General features: G+C 52.6%; 12 protein-coding genes and 2 non-coding genes across 14 annotated transcripts; 6 read left to right on the plus strand and 8 right to left on the minus strand.

The window, feature by feature from the left end:
• Positions 1-374: 374 nt before the first annotated feature.
• Positions 375-2,235, minus strand: BDW74DRAFT_164783 (uncharacterized protein; the record flags this gene model as incomplete). Its single annotated transcript, XM_073726315.1, has 8 exons — positions 375-489; positions 544-710; positions 813-1,294; positions 1,349-1,628; positions 1,689-1,817; positions 1,856-1,958; positions 2,011-2,099; positions 2,161-2,235. The coding sequence occupies 8 exons, from the start codon at positions 2,233-2,235 to the stop codon at positions 375-377; spliced, it is 1,440 nt and encodes a 479-aa protein (XP_073589936.1).
• Positions 2,236-2,377: 142 nt separating this feature from the next.
• Positions 2,378-3,892, minus strand: BDW74DRAFT_142536 (putative MFS monocarboxylate transporter). The gene is made up of 2 exons (XM_073722741.1): positions 3,730-3,892; positions 2,378-3,680 (listed from the first exon to the last, which is right to left on the minus strand). Exons 1-2 carry the CDS (start codon positions 3,758-3,760, stop codon positions 2,557-2,559), a joined length of 1,155 nt encoding a protein of 384 aa, XP_073589937.1. The 5' UTR covers positions 3,761-3,892; the 3' UTR covers positions 2,378-2,556.
• A 389-nt stretch (positions 3,893-4,281) lies between these two features.
• On the plus strand, positions 4,282-5,862 carry BDW74DRAFT_172681 (uncharacterized protein; the record flags this gene model as incomplete). Its single annotated transcript, XM_073727624.1, has 3 exons — positions 4,282-4,449; positions 4,495-4,563; positions 4,609-5,862. The coding sequence occupies 3 exons, from the start codon at positions 4,282-4,284 to the stop codon at positions 5,860-5,862; spliced, it is 1,491 nt and encodes a 496-aa protein (XP_073589938.1).
• Positions 5,863-6,374: 512 nt separating this feature from the next.
• Positions 6,375-9,239, plus strand: BDW74DRAFT_172682 (putative C6 transcription factor; the record flags this gene model as incomplete). Its single annotated transcript, XM_073727625.1, has 1 exon — positions 6,375-9,239. The coding sequence occupies one exon, from the start codon at positions 6,375-6,377 to the stop codon at positions 9,237-9,239; it is 2,865 nt and encodes a 954-aa protein (XP_073589939.1).
• A 468-nt stretch (positions 9,240-9,707) lies between these two features.
• Positions 9,708-10,653, plus strand: BDW74DRAFT_172683 (uncharacterized protein; the record flags this gene model as incomplete). Its single annotated transcript, XM_073727626.1, has 3 exons — positions 9,708-10,094; positions 10,151-10,324; positions 10,375-10,653. 3 exons carry the CDS (start codon positions 9,708-9,710, stop codon positions 10,651-10,653), a joined length of 840 nt encoding a protein of 279 aa, XP_073589940.1.
• Positions 10,654-11,003: 350 nt separating this feature from the next.
• BDW74DRAFT_t18 lies at positions 11,004-11,074 on the minus strand. The gene has a single exon. It is a non-coding gene; the product is annotated as a tRNA-Gly (tRNA).
• Positions 11,075-11,259: 185 nt separating this feature from the next.
• BDW74DRAFT_6212 (putative vacuolar sorting receptor (Mrl1)) lies at positions 11,260-13,078 on the minus strand. Its single transcript, XM_073733310.1, has 4 exons — positions 12,543-13,078; positions 12,220-12,495; positions 12,045-12,171; positions 11,260-11,725 (listed from the first exon to the last, which is right to left on the minus strand). Exons 1-4 carry the CDS (start codon positions 12,905-12,907, stop codon positions 11,546-11,548), a joined length of 948 nt encoding a protein of 315 aa, XP_073589941.1. The 5' UTR covers positions 12,908-13,078; the 3' UTR covers positions 11,260-11,545.
• A 97-nt stretch (positions 13,079-13,175) lies between these two features.
• On the plus strand, positions 13,176-15,078 carry erg24B (c-14 sterol reductase). The gene is made up of 2 exons (XM_073722742.1): positions 13,176-13,415; positions 13,464-15,078. Exons 1-2 carry the CDS (start codon positions 13,339-13,341, stop codon positions 14,875-14,877), a joined length of 1,491 nt encoding a protein of 496 aa, XP_073589942.1. The 5' UTR covers positions 13,176-13,338; the 3' UTR covers positions 14,878-15,078.
• A 1-nt stretch (position 15,079) lies between these two features.
• BDW74DRAFT_172686 (tRNA-specific adenosine deaminase) lies at positions 15,080-17,061 on the minus strand (the record flags this gene model as incomplete). The annotated part of the gene is made up of 3 exons (XM_073727627.1): positions 15,080-16,634; positions 16,686-16,728; positions 16,905-17,061. 3 exons carry the CDS (start codon positions 17,059-17,061, stop codon positions 15,080-15,082), a joined length of 1,755 nt encoding a protein of 584 aa, XP_073589943.1.
• Positions 17,062-17,245: 184 nt separating this feature from the next.
• BDW74DRAFT_t13 lies at positions 17,246-17,318 on the plus strand. Its single transcript has one exon. It is a non-coding gene; the product is annotated as a tRNA-Arg (tRNA).
• Positions 17,319-18,245: 927 nt separating this feature from the next.
• Positions 18,246-19,420, minus strand: BDW74DRAFT_6227 (uncharacterized protein). The gene is made up of 3 exons (XM_073733312.1): positions 19,320-19,420; positions 19,011-19,265; positions 18,246-18,957 (listed from the first exon to the last, which is right to left on the minus strand). The coding sequence occupies exons 1-3, from the start codon at positions 19,328-19,330 to the stop codon at positions 18,342-18,344; spliced, it is 882 nt and encodes a 293-aa protein (XP_073589944.1). The 5' UTR covers positions 19,331-19,420; the 3' UTR covers positions 18,246-18,341.
• A 265-nt stretch (positions 19,421-19,685) lies between these two features.
• On the minus strand, positions 19,686-20,931 carry BDW74DRAFT_172688 (2OG-Fe(II) oxygenase; the record flags this gene model as incomplete). The annotated part of the gene is made up of 2 exons (XM_073727628.1): positions 19,686-20,591; positions 20,638-20,931. The coding sequence occupies 2 exons, from the start codon at positions 20,929-20,931 to the stop codon at positions 19,686-19,688; spliced, it is 1,200 nt and encodes a 399-aa protein (XP_073589945.1).
• BDW74DRAFT_142548 (glycosyltransferase family 69 protein) lies at positions 20,628-22,918 on the minus strand. Its single transcript, XM_073722743.1, has one exon. It carries the CDS (start codon positions 22,785-22,787, stop codon positions 21,237-21,239), a length of 1,551 nt encoding a protein of 516 aa, XP_073589946.1. The 5' UTR covers positions 22,788-22,918; the 3' UTR covers positions 20,628-21,236.
• Positions 22,919-23,755: 837 nt separating this feature from the next.
• BDW74DRAFT_142550 (uncharacterized protein) lies at positions 23,756-25,196 on the plus strand. The gene is made up of 2 exons (XM_073722744.1): positions 23,756-24,427; positions 24,506-25,196. Exons 1-2 carry the CDS (start codon positions 24,363-24,365, stop codon positions 24,789-24,791), a joined length of 351 nt encoding a protein of 116 aa, XP_073589947.1. The 5' UTR covers positions 23,756-24,362; the 3' UTR covers positions 24,792-25,196.
• Positions 25,197-25,727: the final 531 nt, after the last annotated feature.

Raw genomic sequence — 25,727 nt, forward strand, 5'->3', positions numbered from 1 at the left:
CCTGACTGTGCAGTCCCTGGATGATTAAGGTTTTTATCAGATATCTTTGGAGTTGATCTGCCAGGTGATATACTCCCTCGCTGAAGAAATGTGTCGTCCAATCAGAGGCAAGCAGTGACATCCTTCTCTACACGTGACTGACCTCGCCCCACTCGCCGAGAACCCTTAAATGTGGGGCCGGGTATACTCCGTCCTTTCTCTTGAAGCAGGTATATGTAATAAAATCATGAAATCATGAAATCTTGATATATGTCGTAAATCATCATGAGCTATAGATACTCATTCTCGGAGCCCATGCTATCCCAATGCCCGGTCCAGGTCTGATCTCGACGGAGTGATATTCGTCCTACTACATATACTCATCCTTGTCAAAATCATCGAAAAATCCAGTTCTCTTCTATAATCTTTCTCTCTTCTTCCGTTTCCGCCGCGCCAAGGGCTTCCCTCCTCAACGCCCTTTCCCGCACCTTAACCTCCTCAAACAGCTCACTCGGCACCCAGCCCTCATTCCCAGCTCCAATCACGTCCTTACACACTTAGAACTGATCATCTGCATCAGACTGAGCCTGCTCTAGTCTGAGGCACTCATTGATTTCGGAATCCGAGTACACAAGTGGACAAGGCGGCGCATTGCCACCATTTCCTGTGATATCCGTCCACTTCTGTGAAAGTGTAATCAGATTCGACTTAAGGGTTACATTATCACCTTCCTAGGGGTTGCTCGCGTGGTGGAATACTCGTCGCCTAAGTGTGCTATAGTCATATGCCAAGGCAATCTAGCGATCGAAATTCATATGAGAAGTCTTGTAGACGTAGTGGTAGTGGTGCCGGCGCTTGCGGTAGAGAGAGGCATGGTGGTATTGCTCTTGTGGACTCATATCATGGAAGTTGCGAGGTAGAGCTGGTTGCTGCAGAGACTCGGAGCTCTCATCTCCGTCTCCGTGATTTTGCAGGCTGTTTGGGATACCGCAATGCAAGAAAGGGGGAAGAACTGCGGTGTGCTGCCAGTCGTTCAGCCCGCTAATCTCCAATTCATCGGTGACGAATATGTTATTGGGCTGCAGGTCTGGATGGCGGAGGACGGGGCGGCAGAGATTCATATCACGGAGGATCAGACTGGGTGCGATCTGGAGGTATTGTTTGAGAGTTGCAATGTGGTCGAGGTGCGATTGGGGCTGGTAGTTGTATGTCTCTCTGCGGAGACGCTGGAAGGGCTGGAGAGGCGCTCCGAATTCGGAGAGGTATGCAACCTCCTTTGTTACGCCGGCCGTTAATGCTGCTAGGGTACCTCGATCTGTAATAGTACATTAAACTGTCGATTCCCGAGATGATAGCAGTAGATACTCACATGGCCCACGGTCTACTTGTAGATTCGACCTCCTCCCGTACCATAGCCCAAGCGATGTATCAGGGCCGATGCAGAAGCAGCCTGCGCTAGTCTTCGATGGACTCGCGACGATGACTTTATCATGCTCTGGCAAGTCAGAGGGATAATGAAGACTCCCGCTCGCTGGAAACCGCAGCGCAAACAACCGCGACTCGACCTGCACCAGCTCCGTAACCAACTTGGCCCTCCGCTTATCGGTCAGTTCAAACCAAACATCACCCAGATTCTGTCCCTGGATGAGCTCCATAAAAATTTATTCCGTCTCTGCGGGGTTATTGGCACTGGCAGCATAGCCGTATACCTGAGGGACAGGGATGTCGTGGGCTCGCAGGTAATCCATGGTCGCGACTTCGCTGGCGATCACCAAAGACTTTGGCTGAGTTACGGGATATGGAATACGAGCCACAAAACGAAAGCTATTTCGCATCGTCTGTTGAACCCTCCCTCAGCCAGCTTCTCGAAGCTAACCACATCTTCTTCCTTCTGGCCAATTGATGATGCTGCTAGGCGCTTGAGTTCGTGGACATTGAAGACACGTCGTCTCTCGTCGTGCCGGAGGGCATCGTTATAGCTACGACTTGATCAGTTAAGTAAAGTAGTTTCCGTAAGGGTTGAATACATACAGCCATCGACCGGAGGTGTAGTTGAATTGATTAGAGGATTGAGGCGCAATGTGGCTGGTGGAGAGAAAATGGACCCCAGTCAGACCCAACTTCGAAAAGTAGTTAGATGAAACATGATTCCTTGGTCTGAGGGTTTGATGTAGTTTGAACATGCTCCAATTCCGTGAGGACTGTGGTTGACTGGCCGTGGAGGTTGACCGGCATCCAGCTCCTGGCAGGGGTCATGATTGCTTCTTGGCAGAACAACAAGCTTTCTCCCCCAACAACCAATCAAATGAGTTCTTGCGAGTGTGCTTTCCGAGGCTCAGAGCTCAGATGCAAAGTGTATTATCGGGGTTGGCTCTTTCAAAGTGGGGGTCGGGGTCAGATATGATGCTGAAATATGTACGGCATCATTTCAGCTTGAGCCTGAAGCCAATGGGTTTGTACATTGTGGCCATCTACAGCAAAGCTAGCTTCCCCATGGAGTCTTCGAAAGTAGGCCCTGAAGGGTAACGCAATCTTAGATGCAGAGTAGATAACCAGAACCTAAACTATAGCCATGGTCTATACCTTAACCTTCCACCTCCACCTCCACTCCAACAAAGCCCACCTCGACAACGCCAGCGCAACAAACCCAACCAGTAGCACTGCCGAATAGAACCCAATGAGCACCCGTGGCGTCGCTGTCTCTAGCAAGCCACCCCCAACCGGAACCGTCAAGAGAACCCCAAATGCGGCCACAAAGTAAACTGTGCCATAGTATCGTCCGTACTCTTCTGTCCTGCATAGCTGGCCGGCGCATACCGGCGCCAGCGAAAGCCACCCACCAGAGCCAAACCCAAAGACCGCGACGACAGCGAACAGTGTCGCTTCGTCGCGGGTGCCGAAGGGGAGCCAAACGGCTGCCATGGCAACGAGTGTGACTACTACAAGGCATAGCAGGATGTTGAAGCGCCCGAATAGGTCGGCGGCTATCCCGGGGAAGACTCTGCCTAGCAGGCTCATGCTGTTCAGGACGGTAAGGGAGTAAAATTGGACGTCCGTGGACATTCCGGCAAAGCGCACGTATGTTGGTAGGAGTGCGGCGCAGCCGAAGATGATGAACTCAAAGGAAAATACGGCCACGGTCAGGAAGCAGAGGCGTAGCGACTTGAACGCGCGAAAGTCGATGGTGGCTTTGCTGGCGCTGCCGCTAGGAGCGAGTCGTCCGCGGACTAGAATTACGCCGAGCACGTAACATCCTAGCGCTATGAAGGCGACCACCCAGATAGATACTTTCCAGCCATATCGCGGAAATAGCACGCGTAGAACAAGTGGTAAGATAGCTCCGCCGGCAGAGGATCCCGCCATGCAGAGGCCGGATGCAAGCGCGCGTCGGCGATAAAACCAGTGGCTCAGTACAGCAATCGACACGGTGGTAATGACTGCGGCAGCGACTCCTCCAAGCACGGATAGGCATAGGACAAAGTGCCAGTACTTGCTACATTCTGCGAGCAGCATGTACGACGTGAAGCTGGCCAGCGACCCGCAAATCAACAAAGTTCGTGGTCCATATCTATCAAAGAGAGGGCCAACCTGAACTCCGAGGAACAGTGTCAGAAATACCAGGATGGCAGTGATCCAGCCCACGTCACGGACACTATACCCAGCAAGCTGGTTCGTGCTGATATAGTCTTGAACAGAGCCAACTGCAGAATCATCAGCAGATTTGTTGCAATAATTCTGGTTGGAACTTACTGGCAGTTTGAAAACCAAAGGATGGAAACATCAATAAACAGGAGCCCAGCAGGCAGGTCCATGCCTGCCGGCCACCTTCGGGGAAGGCCCAAGTGGCTGCATTAGTCGGAGTTTCGGCCTCAGCCACCAATTCGGCCTCGAAGGTCGCAAGAGCTTCGTGTCGGGCTCGGGCTTCTTGATGCATTTCCGAAATACCAACCCGATAGTCTGGAACCAAATGATATTGGTGACCAGGCACGTATACTTATAGAGTGCATGCTGCCCGTAAACCCGTTGTAGTCCATAGGGCGCGCCCCACATGCTTCGGTTCTCGTCAGTGGGTTCTCCGAGTGTGGCCAGAACCTCGACTTGATAAGAAGCTCGCCCAAAACTTCATCAATGTTGCGTTTTGACGATGAGGGTTCGTGGAGTTCATCCGGGCTGTGGGTGCGCCTGCCTGCGATAAGCTTAGGGTCGTGGTTGTGATCGATAAGGTGCGGGAATGCTTAAAAATGCAGCTTCCCCGCAGGGTTCGTCGCACAATCCACTTCACCTTCTCAATCACCCTTGAAGATGGCCCTGGCCCTGGAGGATGGCGATGGCGGCGCAGTTGAAGCGTCGCAGGTGCTGCGAAAGGTTGATCGACGTCTAATCCCCCTCTTGTTCATCACCTACATGCTTAGCTTCATGGACAAAACAATCCTGTCGAGTGCTGCGGTTTTCGGCCTGATCGAGTATACAGTGAGTTCAGTCTCCATATAGCAAAGCCACGACTGACAATGATAGCACCTGGTCGGAGGGCAGTATAGCTGGGTGTCCAGCGCATTCTACTTCGGTTATTTGCTCTGGGAATGGGTATGACCACCAAGTCTCTCATCACAGCAGCTGACAGACATCAAGCCCACCAACTTTCTCATCCCCCGCGTCCCGGTAGCAAAATACTTAGCTGCGGATACAATCTTTTGGGGGACGGTGGTCGCATTAACTGCCGCTTGTGTTAATTATGGCGGCTTGCTAGTGGTCCGTTTTCTGTTAGGAGTCGCAGAGGCAACCATAACGCCGGCCTTCATGTTCATCACTACCACGTGGTATACCCGAGATGAAATCCCAGTACGCACTGGAATCTGGTTCTCCGGGAACTCCTTTGGTGGTCTTATCGCTAGCCTATTGGCTTACGGTGTCGGTCATATAGAACAGCCGCTTCGTCCGTGGATGTGGCTTTTCATCATTCTTGGGGTCACCACTTTCTTCTGGGGCTTCTTCATTCTAGCCTTACTTCCGGACACTATTTCGACTGCGGCTTTTTTGACTGAGGAGGAGAAAGCGCTTGTATCAGATCGCGTCGTCATCTCCGGAACAGGACGCACAGAGGGGACCAAATGGAACACAGATCAGGCAGCGGAGTGTTTCCGTGACCCTAAGACATGGCATCTCCTTGGGATAGTTACTCTAATCCAGATACCCAATGGTGGCATCCAGAACTTCGCGAACCTAGTCATCAAGTCCTTCGGGTTCACGGCTTTGGAATCCACCTTGATCAATATCCCGGTGAGCCTCATCAGCGCCGTGACAATCACCTTCACAGGATGGCTCGCTGGTCGATTTCGGAACATCAATTGCATCCTCATTGCGTGCATCCTAGCAGTATCAGGCCTCGGAAGCACTCTGGTCTATGTTCGAGTGTACCACATTTCCCTCGGCGTCCAGCTTTGGGGGTATTTCCTTCTGGCTGCAGGCCCAGGCGCCCTGCCTCTAACGATGTCACTGGCGCAAACTAACTACAAGGGCGTCACCAAGAAAATGACCATGACGGGATCGATGTTCGTCGCATACTGCGTGGGCAACATTGCAGGTCCTCACTTGTTTCTTGCTAGCGAGGTAGGCCATGAGACCTCTTTCAGGTCCATCCTCATTTGCTATGCGCTCGCAGCAGCTCTGACACTTTCCCTGTATGCGTACCTGCGACGCCTCAATTCCTGGCGTGATCGTGAAGAAGGCATAGTAAGCACCGGCTCTACTGAAGTCCCTCAGCAGCAGGATTGCCGTCAAACGGGAAGCACCGAGGTATCTCCGCTCATCCGGACCCTCCCAAGGCAGGATGATGGCGACGATATGACCGATTGGAACACGTTCGGGTTTCGCTACCGTCTTTAAATGGACCTTGTCAATATATAGATGGCCTAACAACCGAAATGAGAGCCGCGTCCGGGCGATCCCGGCTAAAGGCCGATAATTGGCACAGAACTAGACTCGATCAACAGCAAAAGAGCTCCATAATATGTAGCTTCTGCTGCGCTGGTTCGCCCGAAGAAGAGCTTCTTCGGGTCCGCCCAATGGCGATCACTGCATTGGCTCATGACATTGAGTCGCACATTCTTTAAAGAACTTCCGACGAAAACGAGCAGTTTCGACATCACTGTGTAATTGAATAATTAGTTTGGTGTAAGAGAAGAAAAAGGCTCACGAGACGAGAGGAGTGGATTAATAATCCAACCCCAGACAGCGACCAGCGCCAAGCCGACCCTCGTTCTTTCCCCGTCTTCAGCAGTTCGTCTCCGCTTTCTGAGCAATAATTGCTATCTCGTCCTTGGGACCCCCCTCGCCTCCCACTCTCCCCTCCCTCGAACGATGACCTGTTCCCCGTCGCTGGGGTATCCGCACCCATCATGATTGCATTCAAGCCCGACGAGTCCCCGGCGAATTCCGCGCTCCCCCTCGGCCCCGGCCACGACGACATCGCCCTCCCCGACGATTTCGAAGAGAATAGCCCGGCCAGCTCGCGCGAGCCTGGAAGCGCCCAGACCGGCGGCGATTCAATCGCTTTCCCAGATGCAGGCCAGGAAAATGCGCCCGACCGCGCAGACGATCCCACACAGAACCAAGAGCAATCCGGAGAAAAGCCGGCATGGAGCGAAACGAAGACCAAGGCCGGGAAGGAGCGGAAGCGATTGCCATTAGCATGCATTGCTTGTCGGCGGAAGAAGATTCGCTGCTCGGGCGAAAAGCCCGCTTGCAAGCATTGCTCCCGGTCACGGATTCCTTGTGTGTACAAGGTCACGACGCGAAAGGCGGCTCCCCGCACGGACTACATGGCCATGCTGGATAAACGGTTGAAGCGGATGGAGGACCGGGTTATCAAGACAATTCCGAAGGACGAGGCTAGGGATATGGCAGCCATTGGCCGGTCAAATGTGCGACCTGCGCAACCCGGACAGGTTGTCAAAAACCAGAAGAAGCGCTCCGCGGATGAAGCGTTCGCCGCTGAGCTGGAGCAGTGGGCGCGCGGGAGTCGAAACGGGTTGCAGGATACCTTCCCCATGCGGCGCGAGGGCAAGCCGGATGGCCCAAGTCTAATGACAGAGGGCGCCGAGTTTCTGCCCTCGCTAGAGATACAGGAAAATCTAGCGGAGGTTTTCTTCGACTGTGTCTATGGCCAGTCTTATCTGCTTCTTCACAAGCCGAGCTTTGTGCGCAGGCTCAAGGCCCGAACGGTGCCGCCTGTACTCATTCTTGCCGTTTGCGCCGTGTCCGCTCGGTTCTCGACACACCCACAGATCAACTCGGAGCCCCCGTTTTTGCGCGGAGAGAACTGGGCAAGCCCGGCTGCCTCTATTGCCTTGAAGCGGCATGACGAGCCGAATATCACCATCTTAACTGTTTTTCTTTTACTTGGTCTTCATGAGTTTGGTACATGTCACGGCGGACGCAGTTGGTCCTTTGGGGGCCAAGCCATGCGCATGGCCTACGCGCTTCAATTGCACAGGGAGCTTGACTACGACCCATTACTGACGCAAGGTAACGGTGGCGGCGTTCAGCTCAGCTTCACAGATCGAGAGATCCGAAGGCGAACTATGTGGGCATGTTTCCTGATGGATCGATATAATTCATCCGGCAGCCAACGTCCGCCCATCGGCAACGAGAAGTTCATTCAGATACAACTTCCGATCAAGGAGACGCACTTCCAAATGGAAATACCGGGACCGACGGAAGATTTGGAAGGCAATGTGCTCAATCCGGTCCCGGAAGATGTTGGACAGCTGTCCAATGCGAGGTCCAACATGGGCGTGCTTGCCTACATTATTCGAGCGGTCGTGATTTGGGGTCGAATAGTCGACTATCTGAACCTTGGTGGTAAACGACGAGACAACCATCCATTGTGGTCACCAGAATCCGGGTATTCACGCCTCAGGAAGCAGATCGAGGACTTTTCTGCCTCACTTCCAAGCCATCTACATTTTACCTACGAAAACCTCCAGGTGCATGCGGCCGACCGCGTCGCAAACCAATTTCTTTTCCTTCACATCATCATCCACCAAAATACCCTCTTCCTCAACCAGTTCGCCATCCCCCTCTCACCTGGCGGACGCCCTCCGCGAGATATGCCGCGGACATTCCTCAGCAATGCAGGGCGAGCCGCCGTGGAGGCGGCTCATCACATCTCTGCGCTCATCAATCATGCTGCGCCATACCCTCTTACAGTACCATTTGCCGGGTATTGCGCGTACTCTGCAAGTACGGTGCATATTTGGGGTATCTTCTCCAAAAACCAACAACTAGAAGCCCGGTCCAAAGAGAACCTGCGACATACTTATCGCTACCTGAACAAAATGAAAAAGTACTGGGGCATGTTCCATTACATGGTAGAAAGTGCCAAGGACCGCTATCGACAGTTTGCGGATGCCGCGCTCAAAGGTACAGTGACCACCCAGAACGGGCCCGTTGCTCCCATGTTCCAGTACGGCGATTGGTTCGACAAGTACCCCCACGGTGTGTCACGGCAACATTGGGAAGATGGCCATGTCGGCCGAAAGAACGACGACGAGGCGGTAATGAGCCAGAAACCTGACCTTCAGAGCGTTGAAGACTTCTTCGCCAGTCTCTCGCCGACGCCACAACCCAGCGTCCTCCGTCGGAAACATTCCCGAGCTGGTAGCAGAATAGACCTAACTGGCATGGACCAAACGACTCCCACACCCACCTCGCACCAAATCGTCGATGTCAACATGGAAACATCCCCCGGCATCCTCGGCACCTCAGGAACAGGCTTCCCCCAACCAATGTTCCCTCCAAATCGCCAACAAAGCTTTGGTCACTCCCCATTCGACTTTACCATCCCCGTTACCGATCAATTACCCCAACTCGACCGCCAGTTTGTCTACGACTCCTTCACTGGCTTCAAGCCATCTCCCACTTCCTACGTCCCTAGCGAACAAACTCCCTTTTCCACAATGAACGGCGCAGACGTGCCCCCGCAGCCTCAGGACACTGGCCTTCCAAGCCAGGATATCTTCACTGGCCAGATGGATCCTAATGCACCTTCGGGTGCTGGCGAGTACTACCAGCCGTCAGCCTGGTTCCTCCCTTTTAACCTCGATCCCATCGGCGCAGGCGCCAGTCTCGATCCGGGTTCTCAACCGGACCCTGGCGCTGATATGTCGGGTTTTGGCGGTGCGGGGAATATGCCCATGGGTGCGTATGATCTGGGAATGTCTGGGATGAATCAGAATCATGGGTCGCAGATGAAGGAATAGCTTGGGGGAGTTGTACGATTATATTCGATGCCTATTCATTATATACTTGAGAATGTTTGTTGCATGGTTGGCGATATATACTTCCAGTGTTGGTTGTCATTGGCTTTCCTGCGTTCTAGCTCAATGGGGTCAGTCAATTCTCATCGAGTCAGTTACATTTGATATAATAGGTCTAGGAGATTTAACTTCCATGATGTTTTCAAAATCACAACATTGCTGGGAAACCGAGATGATCGACTTGTGTTTAGGAGGAGCTAGTCACAACACACTCAACCCGGGTGTCCCAAACCCCCGGTCTCCCTCAGCAACTCTTCCGTCGTTCCCAGACTCCTGGTCTTCTTTAATTCCACGACATAAACGCCTTTTCCTTCAATGCCAGCTCTTGTTTACCTATCCATTGCGCTAGATCTGGGAAGAGAAACTCGTCTCAACGCTCACCTTTCTTTCCTCCTCGTTTGCATCTACAACATGACGAACCCGTATGAAGCGGACCCGGATAAGATTCCGGCAACCGACTTGTATGCAGATGTGCCTTTCTACGGCCGCTACCTCCCCAAGCCCTACGACTTCCGCGTCGATTTCCAGCACGTCAATCCTCATACTGCAGAGTCACTCAAGTACTGGGCCTCTGTTGTTAGCCTCTGCACCGACGAGAACCGGATTTACCCCGCCGACGAAGGGGGCCGCGATGTCTTCGCTCTTGATACCGTGATCGTCAAGTCAAGCCATCTCCACGGTCCCTCCATTACGGAAATTGACTACTCGTACGCCGATTCAAATGAAGTCCAGGCGATCGCACTTGCAAAGACTGTCCTCAAGACGGTCCGAGTACCGGAAATCTACTTTGCGGGCAAGGTACAGATGATTCCTCGCGTTACTCACCTCGGGGTCTAACAACTCACTTCGCGTAGATCCACAAACGCCAGGTCCTAATCCAAGAGAGACTCCCCGGTGTTGGCCTGTCTGTCGCGCGTCCGTATATCTCCCGAGACGAGCGGGGTGCCTTCAAAGAGCAAGCGAGAGAAATTCTCAAGCTTCTGCACATTATCAAGCCGGAGGGTAACATCAAGGCTCGTTCCCATGTGGTGCCCGACCCCAACACATTTTCAGCAACGGGCGTCTGAATTCCCGAGAGGCGGAAATTCTCTTCTCATCAGCGAACGACGATCCAGATGTAAGCTTCATGCATAATGATTTCACCGAGTCCAACTGCATCGTCGACGAGGGCAAGATTGTTGGGCTTGTTGACTGGGAAATGGCGGGCTTCTTTGGCTGGAGGACTGCTGGAGAGGTGCACCGTTGGATCCGGACTCCGCAGTGTGAGCATTTTGTGCATTCGAATCTAAGCGAGGATCAGCTGCGCGATAGGATGTACTGGAATGACCTCTATGACCAGGGCATGCCAGCCAGTTGAGGGAGGGATTGTTCGTTTGTTGCCAGGTGTCATTTTTCGGCCCCGGCGGCGCTTCACAGTTTGGCAGCCGCCGTGGCTTGTGTCAGTGAGATAGCTGTAGAGCCATACCTAGTTGAAATGTTCTTGCCTCAGAGATCTTAATCCTCCGGTTGTAAATATATTGACTGAGAGTCTACGTGGGACGATGTCGCCGGAAACGTAGTACGGTTCCAACTCAAAATCAAAGAGGAGTCGCATGGACCAAACAACACCGTACTCCATGTCCAAGATAAATTGAGACGCACTGGATATTGTCGTTTCAGGAGGGAAAAAAAAAAAAATGGGTGAGAAGGAACTGAATGAAAAAATAATGCATCATCCGTGAATCGAACACGGGCCTCATCGATGGCAACGATGAATTCTACCACTAGACCAATGATGCTTGTTATTGAGAACTGTTCTTAGCTTTTCACTTATAATGTAAATTCAACAAGTAGCTGTCAGTTGATCTTGGAGTCTTAATGAAGTATCATATTAGCGATGTGCATAGATAGCAAGAAAAAATCCCTAAGCATTCCTTGCAGATGCGCAAAGATTACAAAAAGAGACAAGTGGGGTACGAAGTATAAGCATAAGCGTAACCATAATTCATTCCTTCGCAAGGTATACATCCATATCCATAGAGCCGGTCTTGAGTCTTCAGGCCCTTTGCGTACCATACCATGTAGTATAGAAAGTAGTACACCAATGCCGTCAAGAGACGAGACCCGAGACCTGACTGTATGGCCCATCTACACCCTTATAACCATATCCATACCCGTATCCATAAACTAACATAACAAAGCCATCTATCGTATCGCATAAGCACAAAGCAGGTGTAAAACAAGTCAAAGATGGTAATGACAACGCATCTCTAGTCATCCCACTCTTCATCCAACTGGTCAATCAGTCTATTTTCGGCATCGATGTCGCGTCTTCCGCTGCCGAATCGGCCTCGTGGTGGGCTGTCGGTTCCGGCGGATGAGTAGCCGGCTGGGGAGCGTTTGAGGCGGAGGAGGCGGCCTAGTGAGGAGAGGGCTATTATGATCATGTCCTGGTTAGAAGAGTGTTAGCTTGGCTGGAGATTGGTAGAGGTGAAGCGAGTGAGGTGGTAGGTGAAAATAGAGTTTTGATATAGATGTGCGTCTAGCATTTTTGATAGGTCTCTAACCAACAGTAGGCAGCGTCCAGCGCGGTATAGGTACATTCTAAGAGAGTGATAATGACAGGATAGAGATGAAATGAGGGAGGGTGAAGGCTAGACAGCAGAACGCTCAATCCAGCCGCGATGTGGGTAACTTTGGGATGCTCGAGGCCCTGGCGCGGAACCTCCCTGGCGAGCGTCGAAATGGTATCAGCCATAGTAGACTTACTTTGAAGAAGTCAAAGATCCCGGCCCAGAGACTGTAATTGGGGCACTGCCTCCAGCCGCGCTGGTGCATGACGGTTCGCTGGTATGCGCAACCGCCGACCAAGTACGCTGCGACCGCGATAAGGGAACTGATTCCTGTTAGCCTGTGGCAATAAGTTTGAAGAGGCGGTTCTCACATTATACCGAACACGCCGCCTGGGGAAAGACCCTGTCCAGCAGGATCATGGCCATAACCACCACAGGCGGCGGAGCTTCGGACCTCGAAAAAATATGTGCACTGGTCCATCGTACCAACGAAGGAGATCGTGGGAGTCGACGTGGTCACATCGCGATCGCACAGGAATGAGATTATCGTCGACTTGTTATGTGTTCCCTCATCATCGCAGGGCGAACCGTCGGTGTAGTTCATCACGAGCTTCCGGCCGCGAAAGAAAGGATCGGATGATTGTTGCCTAGGCCATGTTAGCTCAGATCCCCATGCGCCGACTGCGCAACGAACCCGATCGAATATGTCTTCCCGTCCTTCTTGTAGTATGCGCTGACATTCTGCCAACCCGGCTCCTCAATCCCAACCACGTCCGTAACATTCTCAATCACCGGTCCGCAGATGTTTAGTGTAAAATTGGCATTGTAATCATATCCTTTCGCGTGCCAGCTTTCGTCTCGTGCGTATTTGCGGGCCTTCTCGTCGCTCGGAAGCGGTTGTACCCGCAGGGCGTTGAGGTCGTAGTAGAGCCCCGTTGTTGGAGAGCGCGCAACGCACGGAGCAAGCTCCTGGGGACTAGATGCGTCGGAAGCGGCGGATACAGAAGTAAACGAGGCAGAGGCCAGGAGGAAGCCGAGGAGCGAGATCGGTGACTTCATCGCGGGGATTCGGCCGCAGCGGCTAGACTGAGTTCGAGCTAGTCGAGTTCGAGCTAGTCAAGTTCGGAGCGAGCGATTGATAGCGATAGATGCAAGGAAATGGTAGAGAGCGTAATAATGGACTTCCAAAGAATAGAAGGGATGAAGACAAGATGCTGACGTTGCGAGTTGGTGAAACGTCGCGGGATGCGGAGAAGCTTGCTGGATTAGCGGGAGTCTGTGTACCTAGCGCCCGAGTTGCACTGCAGCCTGGGACCTGGCTCCTGCATCTCCTTTCACACAGCCCTGCCATCCACTCTTAAGGTTCACTCGGCTCTTGTCCATCCGAGGTGGTGCTTGTGGGATCTGTGGGATAAATACTGCAGCCTGTCCCACTGCTGTTTATCACCAATTGGCTGCTCAATTGAACTTCCAGACTCGGTTTCACCAAAATGACGCCCAAAAAAGCCAAAACCCCTGTCCCTATACAACCCGTCCCAGAAAAGCGAGGCTACGAGTTCTTTGGCCCGTATGTTGTGCTCCGATCCTGCGATTGCTCGGCCACTAACTGCTGCAGATATGGCGCGTTTGCGATCACCTTCGGTCTCCCTGTCCTCCTTTTCGCCTTTACGTTTCTGTGCAACGATGTTTCCGGTTGTCCCGCGCCGTCCCTCCTACACCCCTCGTCATTGACGCTTGATAAATTGAAGGAGGAAGTCGGCTGGCCCGAGGAGGGAATGCGGGCGCTTTACGATACCCGGGTTCTTCTGTGGGTTCTGAGCTATTACCTGCTGCAGCTGGTGCTGTACATTACTCTGCCCGGACCGGTGGTGGAGGGGACCGAACTGGCTTGCGGAGGAAGACTACGATACAAGTTCAATGCTTTCCCAACCGCCGTGCTGATCCTGTCCGGCTTGGCTGTCGGTACCTACGTGGATGGCGCCGACTTTGTCGTCTGGACCTTCATCTGGGACAACTACCCGCAGGTCATCACCGCGAACCTGATCATCTGCTCGTCGCTCGCTGCTTTCGTCTACCTGAAGAGTTTCTACGTTCCCGCCCCGGGCAAGCCCAACCCCGAGCTCCGTCAGCTGGCCCCCGGCGGACACTCCGGCAACGTGCTCTACGACTTCTTCATTGGACGTGAGCTCAACCCTCGAGTGCAGCTCCCGATTCCATTCGTTGATGAGGCCTCTCGGACCATCGATATCAAGGTCTGGTGCGAGATGCGCCCCGGCTTGCTCGGATGGATCATCATGAACCTGTCCAACATTGCCCGCCAGTACAGGACATACGGATACGTCACCGACTCCATCGTCATCTCCACCGCACTTCAAGCGTTCTACGTCCTAGACGGCCTTTACATGGAGCCCGCACTTCTGACCACCATGGATGTGATTATGGACGGCTTCGGATACATGCTCTCATTCGGCGACCTTGTCTGGGTTCCCTTCGTCTACAACCTTCAAACCCGATACCTCGCGATGTTCCCCTACGAGCTCGGCCTGAAGGGCGTCGCCCTGGTCCTCGCCCCCACAGCTGTTGGCTACATGATCTTCCGCGGCGCCAACAACCAGAAGAACCGCTTCCGCACCAACCCCAACGACCCGCGCCTCAAGGACATCAAGTACATCGAGACCAAGTCCGGCTCCAAGCTCATGACCTCCGGCTGGTGGGGTCTCGCCCGGCACATCAACTACCTCGGCGATTGGCTGATGTCGTGGTCGTACTCGCTGCCCACCGGGATTTCTGGCTTCGTCATCATCAACAGCGTGAACCCTTCTACTGGCGAGCTGGAGAAGCAAGCCGTTCAGACGCCGGAGTCTCGCGGCGCTGCTCTCCTCATCACCTACTTCTTCCTCATCTACTTTGGTGTTCTGCTTATCCACCGTGAGCGTCGTGATGAGGAGAAGTGCAAGAGGAAGTACGGCAAGGATTGGGATAGATATACTTCTCTTGTTCGCAGCCGTATCATTCCCGGTATCTACTGAGTGGTGGCATGTCTCAACGGAGCTTTTCCGGTTGAGTTAGACATATATCTTGTAATTCTTCAACAACAATCTTTCTTCTATCTCGGATGAAGTTATGCGCATGGGCCGCTTGGTTTGGCCGGGGTATGGGAGGTGGAAAAGTTTTATGTACTCTATTTATAATATTTGGATATAAAATAATCTAATTTAGATGGTATACAATTCATCGCTTCCTCTTCTTCGATCCCTTCGGATCCATCTTAACAAGACCTCCCCGTTCATCAACCAGCGTCCCCTCATCCCATCTCCATCCCCATCCCTCGTCCCCGTCATTAGGCACCCAGCCACCCAGAACATCCTTCGCAGCATCCATGGCTCGCTTCCTGGCAAGAATAGCACCGCTCAAATTCTCCGGGCAAAGCTCTTTGAACTCTTTATACGTAGACGCCCGCAGCGCAGAGTCTACATCCGTATTTCTTAAATGCAGACGAGCCCCGTCATCTTGCTTTTCGGATGAACCCTGGTCTTGATCCCCAGCAGGAGTTGTATCGGTATTTCTAGGCGTAACAGCAACAGCTCCCCTCCAATGTTCCCACATCCTCGCACGACATAACGCCGACGCCCCGCGTGTTCCCGGCCCAGGCGAAACAGCCTTATGCCCCTGGCGCACGCCGCGGATTATGCTTTCGAACAGGCCGGTTTTAGAGCCACGCAGGACGGGGATGGTCTTGGTGCCGTTGTCGGGGTTCGTTGGCGGTGGTTGGGGGTTCTGGTTATCTGTTGATTCTGGTGGAGAGAGTATGGGAGGTGATGTCGGGGCGCGAACCCAAATAGCCGATATGGTGCCTGGTTTGCTTTTTGTTCTCTTCGGTTTTGTCGCTGGTGCCGATGTTGGATCTTCGGAGGCCCGGTCTAGGTTTGCGTCTGGGTCGCTGGCTCGTGGTTTTCGAAACGGCCAGAGCGCTTTGAGTTGTTCGTTGGGTATAGATAGCACCTCGAAGGGACGGAAGGCATAGCTATACCGCCCTTCACCCTCTCCATTACCCCTATCACCACCCCCAAAAACACCATCCCCCTCAACATCCCACCACCTCCCATTGAGTCCCTTCATCCTCCCATCCACCCCACCCCCAAAACACCTCCCACAACCCGTCTCAGTAATCTCCTCCTCCGGCATAACCAACCCCCTGATATACACATTCTCCGTAACCGCCACAAGCAAACTACTAGCATAACTCAACAACCCACTCACCTGCCTCAGCGCAATCTTATCCGAGCAGCTCTTGCTCTTCGTGCTCTCTGCGTCTGCGCGCGCGGGCTTGCGCCGGACAACGCCGAGGCGCGAGAAGTGGCCGCGGCCGGAGAGGGGACCCGTGCTTGAAGAAGGGATGGAAGGGGATGTGGTCGGCAGTTCCCAGGGCGTTGCGTCCTCCTGAGCAGCCATCACGAGCTCCATGCTTGCGTCGCCGCAGGGCGCGCAGGTGCAGTACATGTAGATGTGGATGTCGGGGTGGATTTCGAAGGGGGGGAGGGTGCTGTCCTTTGAAAATTGCTGGCGGCGGCGGATGAATGGTGAGGGTAAGGTTGCTTCCTCCATGGCTCCTGGATTTGGGGGCTGTTGTTGTTGCTGCTGCTTCTCAGCTTCAAGGACAGATCTGCACTCAGAGATCAGCCAGTAATTGAAGGCGCGCATTGCCAGGATTTCGGCGTGGCAGTCGTGCAGGACGAGCCCGTTGCAGTGTGGGATTTGGCTTGCTGGGAGGCATTTTGCGCCGGTTCTGGAGTTCGTTAGTGGTAACCTCTCTTCTGGGTGTTGAGTAGAAACGTACGTTACAGCGACGCAGGTCAATGTTTCCTCTGGGGTGTTTTCGCCTGGTAGGTGTGGATGTTAGCAGATATATATTTTCAAGTCAATCCCGCCGAAAGCCCGCTGTAAAGGTATTGCGGTGCACACTATTAAAAATAGATATACAACCCTACTACCCAGTGCCCTAGAGGGATTCTCTCAAAGTACGCATGTAGCAAGGAAGATATAGTTGGAAACCAACCTCTAACAAGCACAATCCCCGTCATTGGAATCCATTCGGCCGTCCCATCATCGCGCAGAACAGGCTTGCTGCGCTTCGGCAGACCATCGAAATGCGAGTGGACGAGAGTCGCAATTCGAGATGGCAGAGAGTCTGTAGGCTGGCTCGAATTTCCCATTGCAATTGCCAGATCTGATGTATTGTGACTTGATTACATGCTTCTGAAAGTTCATGGATTGTTGGCTGAATGGTGAGGCTTAGCCAGGAGTATTTTATGCACGGCACATTCTGAGTTTGCGAGCATTGTGCGGGCGTATTGTCATGCTTGATAAATACAAAGATATACAGCTTTTCATCAACAAGGCCGGCTGGCCCAATTGGCAAGGCGTCTGACTACGAATCAGGAGATTGCAGGTTCGAGCCCTGCGTCGGTCATTATTTTTTTCGCTTGCTCGCTGGTTGGTGGTGGAGCACGCACGCTGTGGATTTTTTCTGCTGCTGAGCGAGCGAACCATAGGTGTCGTATGGGGCCTATGGGCCCTATGGGGTGCTGGCGCGGGTGCCGCCGGGTTTACAGACTAGGGCTTCTGGGTTGGCAACATGGCTCGAGAATGAGAGTGACCATAGCATATACCTGCAACATTGCAATATGGCAACACCCACATCCTTCATCTTCATGCTTATCCCGGTCGATAGAATCTATGGCCCTGGTCGCAGGGTACCTATGAATGCTTCCACTGATACTATTCTAAAAGAAAGCACAACAAGTACCATCAAAACACTTTGATTTGCATTATTTCCAAGTGCTGATATGGGTATTCGAGATCTATAGAAGTAAATCTAAGCATAAATCATAAACATATCCTCCCTAATAACCAAACATCAATTCCTGTCATAACTCTTGTCCCATGGGCCATGGGATCACTAGTCCTCCGTAAGGTCGATATAGGACCTCTTCCTCGGCACGGTGCTTTCCGTAACAGACGCTGGCGCAGCTAAGGAAACTATAGAGCTCAAAGGAGGTGGCGTCATACCAGCCGGGTTGGTCGTATGGTTACGCCCCCATGCGTCAGTGGATGCCCACTCGCCACTGCCAAATATCGGCTGATAGGGCGCGCGCAGTATTTGAGGCTGAGGGAGTTCCGGCGCAGGTGCAACCGCTGGAGGTGGCGGCGGGATACGGGGCTTGAGATTCTCATGCCCAAGGAAGCTCTTGAATGTATCTTCGCCAATCAGCTCAGTCACACCGGGCTATTTCTGTTGTAGCTCCTGCAAAAGCCGGACAGCGACGGGTCCCCTCCCCTCCCAGTCCTTGCGATCTTTCTTAACTGCCCGTTTGTCTTCGTGACTTCAAGGGTATACGGGGAGCCGTAACTACGAGTCTTTGATGAAAGTACGGTCCAGCCTGTTCTCCAGGTGTCTCCGGCGTTTTTCGACCATGGGGAATTTGCCCGTTTGCTAGCGTGGGCTTTCGATGAAGCTGCGTAGCTCGCCGCAGTCCCGGCAGCAGGTTGTAAAATTAGCTTTGCGGGCCCAGGTCGTTGGTTCGAGGGGTTGCGGCTCGACGTAGTTTGCCATGAGGATCTCAAGCATGCGGACGGTAAACTTTCGGCATTCAGCGTTGAATTCTTCCGAGTGGGGCGCCTCGTGTAGATAGCTACATAGAAAATTGATAAACGGGGTGACGAAGTCGCCGAAGGAACTTGAGGCTGTAAGTTTGTTGTTGTCGGCAAGGACACGCCTTGCTGCAAGTTCCACGCCTTTCACCACCTTTGTAGGATCAATATCCACCGCGGGGCATTGCCGTAGAAGGTTAGTGATCAGACCAGGGTCCAAGGATGTGGTTTTGGTTCGCCTGCCGTACAGTGAGTCGTGATACCTGGACCTGACTGTTGTTGGTGCCGGCGGAGCCACAATGCGAAGATCCCTCATTGCTGCCATACAGATAGTGCGATAGGCGGTTTTCATATCGAGGGAAGCAGCGTCATCTTTCTGGGACTGTTCGTGAAGGCCCATGAGGAAAGATGTCATGAATTCTGTATTGGAAACCCATCTGCCTAGCACTGGCGTAATCCTAGGTTACGTTAGCATGAGTTCCAAGGTTAAACATGAAAATTTGATGCATACCTCTTGAGGAAAGTATCATCGTGATAACTTAGTGCAATGTGCACAAGTGACGGAGCATCTTTTTTAGATAAGACCACGGTCGAGTGACGATTCGAGAAGAATCGGTGCAAGATGCGGTCTTGCCATTGAGTGAATGATTCGGACTTGGACTGTCCTGCAGCAACGCACTCGGCAGTATATGCTGAGATAATTTTGAAGAGGAGGGGCAATCGTTCCTTCTGTGACCCGTACCGATCTTCAAACAGGCGATCAAGTCTTGAGGACATTAGCTTTCCCGGATGCGCTGTAATGATAGTGCAGATTACTCACGTAGCTTGCATAGTTTTTGTACCATGGTTAAAGATTGCCTTGCCAATGCGAGCTCCAAATTCTGCAGTAAATACGTGGAGATTGAAATGTTTTGAGATACACTCATTAAAGAGTGCCCATTCGGAAAGGTTGATCAGCAAACTTGCAACTGACTTGAGGTCTCCAGTACTGCGGCTCCGTCTGTATCGGGAAAATCCTTCCTTTTCGTCTGGCGGTGATATGACGTATTGGCATAGTTTCACAATTTCGTTGCGGAGTATCGTGTCATCTGGACGATCAAAGATCATACGTCTCAACTCGGCCATGAAACCGGCAATGGGCGTTGATCTTGTTCGACAAAATAAAACACATATGCCAGATGGAATGTCAAAGGAACGGCAAAGGCAGCAGCCTTGCGATAGTGATGAGTTGCTTCCGCCCCTGCATTACCCTGAAATCCCATCCCGTGGAGTCCTCTTCATCAGGAGTGCCCTCGAAGTCATAGGAATCCAGGAACAAAGAGCTTAGATCGGAAAGCGGAATCTCTAGCTCCTTGACCACAGCCTTGCCGTCGACATCGATTATATTGTTGAGAAGTGAGGTGTCTTCGAGCTTGTCTTCAATTTCATGAAAAACACGCTTGTCATCGGACGATGACCTTCTGTATCCTTCGGCGGCAGAACCCCAAACCTTTCTTTCGATTGTTGTAAGCCACAGGTGCATATCAAGGGCACTGCACGCCCTCTGTAGCTCACCGACACGCAGCTGGTCGACACCTTTAAGGCGAGCGAAGCTGAGATCAGCAATGCTGTATTTGTGGTGCAGCCCGCAGAGAAGGGAAAGCGAGAACCGATCTGACAATGCTTTGGAGAACAGCGATGAATGATGTACGTCCATGACCGAGTAATCGCGAGCCTGCTGCTGGCATTGCTGATTCCACGACTCTAGTGCATTCTGAAGCTCAATGGCCGCCGAATCGCGCTGTTTCAACACTTCCGTAGACGGGCGATGGATCAAGTTGTAAGTCAGAACAACTCGATACCCACTAGTTACTGGCTTCACTTCATGCTGAACATCCGAGTACCACGCAGCGTAAGAGTACTCAAACTCGGAGGTTGCCGAGCTGTCGAACGTACGAGCTTCGCCTTTATGCGTGGCAATGACCTCTCCACCTTCATGCTTAGACGGCAGACAAACGGCCAGGGTCCCGAGCATGCCAGACGCCTTCTCAGAGTCCTGATGTGAGAAAAAGAAGGCGCCTTCCTCATAAACCAGCAGCTTGTAAAGCTCCGCCTGCACCTCGCCAGGATTCGCTTTCCAGACCCAGATCGGGAATAACCTGCTTAAGGATCTCGCAAATCTGGTTCTCCCATTTAGGGTTGCGGATGCTAAACTGCTCAGCGTCAAGTTCTGACGTCTTGCGTACCGACTCGTCGACGATCGTCTCGGTGCCTTTGCCGAACGGACTTGTATGGCACGCTTTCGCGACCGACCGAGCAGCATCGGGTGTCAACGGTAAGCCGATGAGGCAAGCGCCAGAGATTTTCAAGCCAGGAGTCGGTGAATTCTCCAAAGTCCCTGTCGTAAAGAATGATCCCCTGGATTCGATGCGTTTCAGGTGCTCCAAAAACATCATGCTTGTGCTTTATCCATTCTGGCTTCGCGACGACGGTTGGTTCTGGCTGTTGAGCACGATATAACGCGCTGAAGTAGCGACCTGGCATGATTTCATATAGAAAGATGTCTACCTCCCCATTCAAATGGCGATCAAGAGCGAATTAGAAATGGGTGTTAGAAACGCGAAACAAGACAGAGCCTTTCAATTTTGAGCCTAAATAGGAAGGCACGACCGACCAAAATTGGTCACGTGCCAGGTACACAGTCTTAGTCCACGTCCATGGCAAAAGATGGCATGCTAGATCTATTATATGTACAAGTTTATGTCGGCATCGGTATCGTCTGCCAGCCTTTTTTACCTTCTTCCCGCGGTTGGACAACTTGCAATCCCGGGCGCCCACAAAAGGCATCATGCCTAGCGATCCGCTCGACAGTTTGCAGCGAACCTGCCCCCTCCTCATCAAACACAACGATTTCATCCTCGACAGTCTCCCCGGGCACCTCATCCAACCGGACATTAAACCAAGGCAAACCGACAAGGTGATCGCCGAGGTTATGGACGAGGGTGTAGAGTGCCTCGAAGCGACGTGTAGTCCAAAGCCACGAGAGCGTTTTGGGGTCATATGCAACCCGCACGAAGGGGTTCATGTAGATCCCGGTGTCATCCTGAGTCTCGTCATCTTCCTCGTCCGTATGTGGCGGCTTCTGAATATCGGCGTGGATCAAGCAACATTCAGAGCCGTCCCAGAAGAGATTTTCATCTTGCAAGGCACGGAAGCGAGCTGGAAGACTTTCGCCTGCGATCTTGACATTTGTTCTTGTGTCTTGCTGGAAGAACTGAGCGTCGAACGCTACCATTCCTCCCCAGCAGCTCCGGACGGGTACCGCATCTTTACCGGCGATAACATCCTTGCGGCTCTGGCCGCTGCCAGTGTCCGAGAACCACGGAAAGAAGGGCAGACCCATGCTATAGCCCTCTATGTCGCGAGTGGCATATGTGTCGTAAAACTTGATAGGATTGATAAAATCCACAGCACAAGCAGCTCGGTACTGGGCCACTCCATTATCATCGATGTTGGTGGAGAACAAGAGCTGCAGTGCATCGACGGGATCGAAGGCCACGTCGTTCAAGTACAGGAGTTTGTTATATCGAGTGGTAGACTTATCAAGCGGTCGAAGAGCACGGTTGCGTGTCTCCGCCAAGTAAGTAATACGCTTGACGCGCCCTTCACCTCCGGGGATAATAACTTTGGGCAGCTCATCGAGGTCCAAGTGCTCATACACTATAGACTTGTTGCACGGGACCCGGTCGTCGAACTCTTTCAGAGCCGCTTCGCCTTCGTCACCGCTATCGTTCTCGTAGATGCTGAGAAAGACATTGTCCTCGCCAAGAAGGTCAATGAGTTGGAGGATGCTGGAGGCCCAGTGGCCCCGTGCGAGTTGGCCAGTGGGGTCATACAGACTAGCCGCGATAAACACAGTCTCGTTGCGCGGATTTCCCCGGCCGGGAAGATTTGAACTCGAAACTCGATCGCGAAGTGAGGAGTAATGAGGTGGAAGATCGGTGTATGAAGGGAAAAAAGTAGAAAAGAGGATGACAAGGAGGAAGATGGCGGACAGCAAGACACAGGCATAGTATGCTAGTCGGAAGAGAAGGCGTCGGTAGGAACGAGACTGGGCAAAGGCCGGGCCCAGAGGCCTATAGCCGTGACGATATCTGAATGACCGTAACAAGAGATAGGACCGCTGCAAAACCCGTTCAATCAAGGACTGTTCTTTCTCCGTCTGATACAAGCCATAGCCATCCGCGGAATCGACCGACATGGAGAAGCGCCCGTCCGGGCTATGGCTGGGGAGGAGGTGTGCAGACATGATGCGAGTGCAAGATCACCAGTCGGCGGCAGAATGGCCCCGGTCTCTGGAGCGAGGATAGCAGGGCATGGAGACCGGCTGTTGCAGCAGTGATAGAAACGATTCGGACGTCTGTAGAGCGCAAGAGTGAGAGTGAGCGAACGTCAGACTCGAAAGTCTTAGCGGGCGGACGCCGATCTTACTGCTGCTGGCCTAGCGTTGTGGCACCCGGGGGCCAAGACACCAGGATGCCCGATTAGGAAAGAGCCCCTGTGGCCCCGGATTAGCCTGATTTGCACCCGGGCGCCCGTCGGCCCCACTGTGACAGCCAGCCTGACAGCCTCAATGCTCTCCTGTCCACAATCGCCGATGTTTGCCCTTGGCCCCCAACATCCAGACACTGTCCCCTCTGTGGGGGCCAGGTGTACGGCTGCCAATCGAACATGGCCATCTGAATCAAGCTCCGGGCTTGACAGCCTATGACGGCCGGGACCGAGCCAGGATGGATCTATTCAGCCTTGTCGTTGCTTGGTCGTTGCCTATCTCCCCTGTGTTGGCTCTGCTCGGTATGCGACCAGCTTACCATCAAATCTGCTACCAAGGTGATGGCCTGCTGCACTTGAGTTGCATGCAGCTGGAATGATGGAGCCAGGCGCCCTTGTTTTCCATTTTGAGCGACGTTTACCGAGATGGCCAGCTTGCCACAGGCACAGATGCGGAGTACACTAAAGCTCGCACTACTCCGAGTAAGGACGCTGCGGCTGAAGCGATCGGGTGCCCCGGGGCCAAGCAAGGGACCTGCCTTCTTGCGCTTAGCTGGGTACCTTTGTAGTCTGACTTAGTGTGAATTGAAGGTGCAGAAAATGTGGGACACTCGCCATATTGAAGGTACGTATGGAGGTAAGCCCAGCTACTCTGTACTCCACAAGGTCAAGGCCGCCCACCGGAATGCCCGAGTGGCTAATACAACACATAAGCGCTGGTGTCTTCGGAGATATGGGTTACTCTGGACCCTTGATGGGTTAAGCTGAACAGCGGAATCAACAACTCACTGTCCAGAGTAGGCAGCAGGCAGTAGTCTGTTGCTTGTCATTGCTTAGCTTGTCGCCTTAAAGCTCAGCCTACTCTACCCTTGCCCTGCCTTTACCTCTACAGGTGGTGATCAACATCGCCATGAAACCCAATCCTGGAGCAGCCTACGCACTCACGAGCAATCATAGCCGGTGTTGTTGTGACCATGATCTAATGATGCAGCTCGGTGTCTCATCTTCGTGCCCCAGGGCCCCAAGGCACATTTTGCCCGGATCCACCCAGGCGATGCATGATAGTGATCCACCAGAGGGGAATAGCCTCAGCAGCTGGCCATGCCCATTGTCAGCTGGCAATTGTTGGCGCTTGATCCTTTGACGGAGTTATGCCTATACCCGCCGACGAGATTGACTGGCCACGAGAGCTGAATCGGCCTGAAGACCGAGGAAAAAAGCTATATAAGGACCGTCAAACCCCTCGAAGTTGATCCCATACTCAGCAAAGCACAACCTTCTACACTCTCCAGAACCAAGAACCAACCTTCCAAACTCCAAACCAATTCCCAAGATGCAATTCACCACCCTCATCAACCTCGGCCTCATCGCCACCAGCGCCCTCGCCTACACCAACAAGTACGCCCACCCCCCATCTTTCCTCCCTCCCCCTTCCACTCTTCTATTCTTCCACATACTAACAGTTCCTCCGTACAGCTGCAAAGGCTCCAGCAACTCCCCCAGCATCACAGACTGCCAATCGGCGCTGAACAACATCGACAAGTCCGCCACCTACAACGACCAGTCGCAGTTCTCCGTCGGCAACTGCTACATGATCTACGCGACCAACGGCTCCGGCGACGAGCCCGTCAGCGGCCAGATCCTCTACGACACCGCCAAGTCGATCCTGGACACCTGTGGCCACCACAAGGGTAGCTATGGCACGAACAACTGCGATAAGTGCCATGTTACGGTGAACTACCGTGTTGCGAAGAAGCTTTAGACTGCATGAAGCAATGCCTTTGAAACGATGCCTTTGAGGGGATGCCTTTTTAGGCTTCCAGCTACGGGGATGAGCAGGACCACGGCGCGGGTTGAAGAGGATGAGGAGATTTAGGATAGGAGGGATGAGAGTTAGGTGTGGGATTTTGTATTTGGCTTGACAATTGACATGCTCGCGTTAGATAAATGACTATACAATATTATCTCTCTGTATCAACTGTGACTCTTCGAATAAGTATTCATCAGAAAATACGAGTAGCCGAAGCCATCATCATATCGTGGCCGCCAAAACATATGGCAGTTTCAGTTAGCCCTGACAAGTTCAGAAGAGTACTGGGCCCCAGGCCTGCTACGGATTCCTGCTCGCCAACAAGCAAACCAGTTTAGGGCAGCACATTCGGAGTAGGTGGATATAGGTATGGTTAGGGCACAGCGACCACTCCAACCCTAACATGCAACCCCGAGTCCGTGGTATATATTAGCATATGCCCCTTTACCGCTAAAGCAAACGACTTGCGAATTGCTGTAGCCGATAGTCCCATGTTACTGCGCTCAATTTCTGTTCCGAAATTCAATGTTGCTATAGTCATTTAGGGTTTGTGGTACCCGAAGCGTGCCCATACACGCGAGTGAACTCAAATGGGAAGTTTTAGGTTGGCAAGGTACCGTAGTACAGCGAACATGACTTGGATTTGCTTTAATACGAGACTAGGTAGGTACTTCGTGCTATACCGGGGACGGGACTCTCGAGCTGAAGCATCGCAGCAGCTGTTGCTAATATCTACGTAGTTTACATTCTCGGCAAATCGAACGTTAGGGTTAGAGGTATTGCGTGGCGTAGTGTATTCAACAAGACTTATTCTTATCATAAGCAATTGGAAGCTGTCTAACCAAATAATTTTTAATACCCAGAGTATATGAGAGAGTTGTAATCCGT

This window comes from Aspergillus multicolor (assembly GCF_047715735.1).
Source record: "Aspergillus multicolor strain CBS 133.54 unplaced genomic scaffold BDW74scaffold_1, whole genome shotgun sequence".
Taxonomy (NCBI): Eukaryota; Fungi; Ascomycota; class Eurotiomycetes; order Eurotiales; family Aspergillaceae; genus Aspergillus; species Aspergillus multicolor.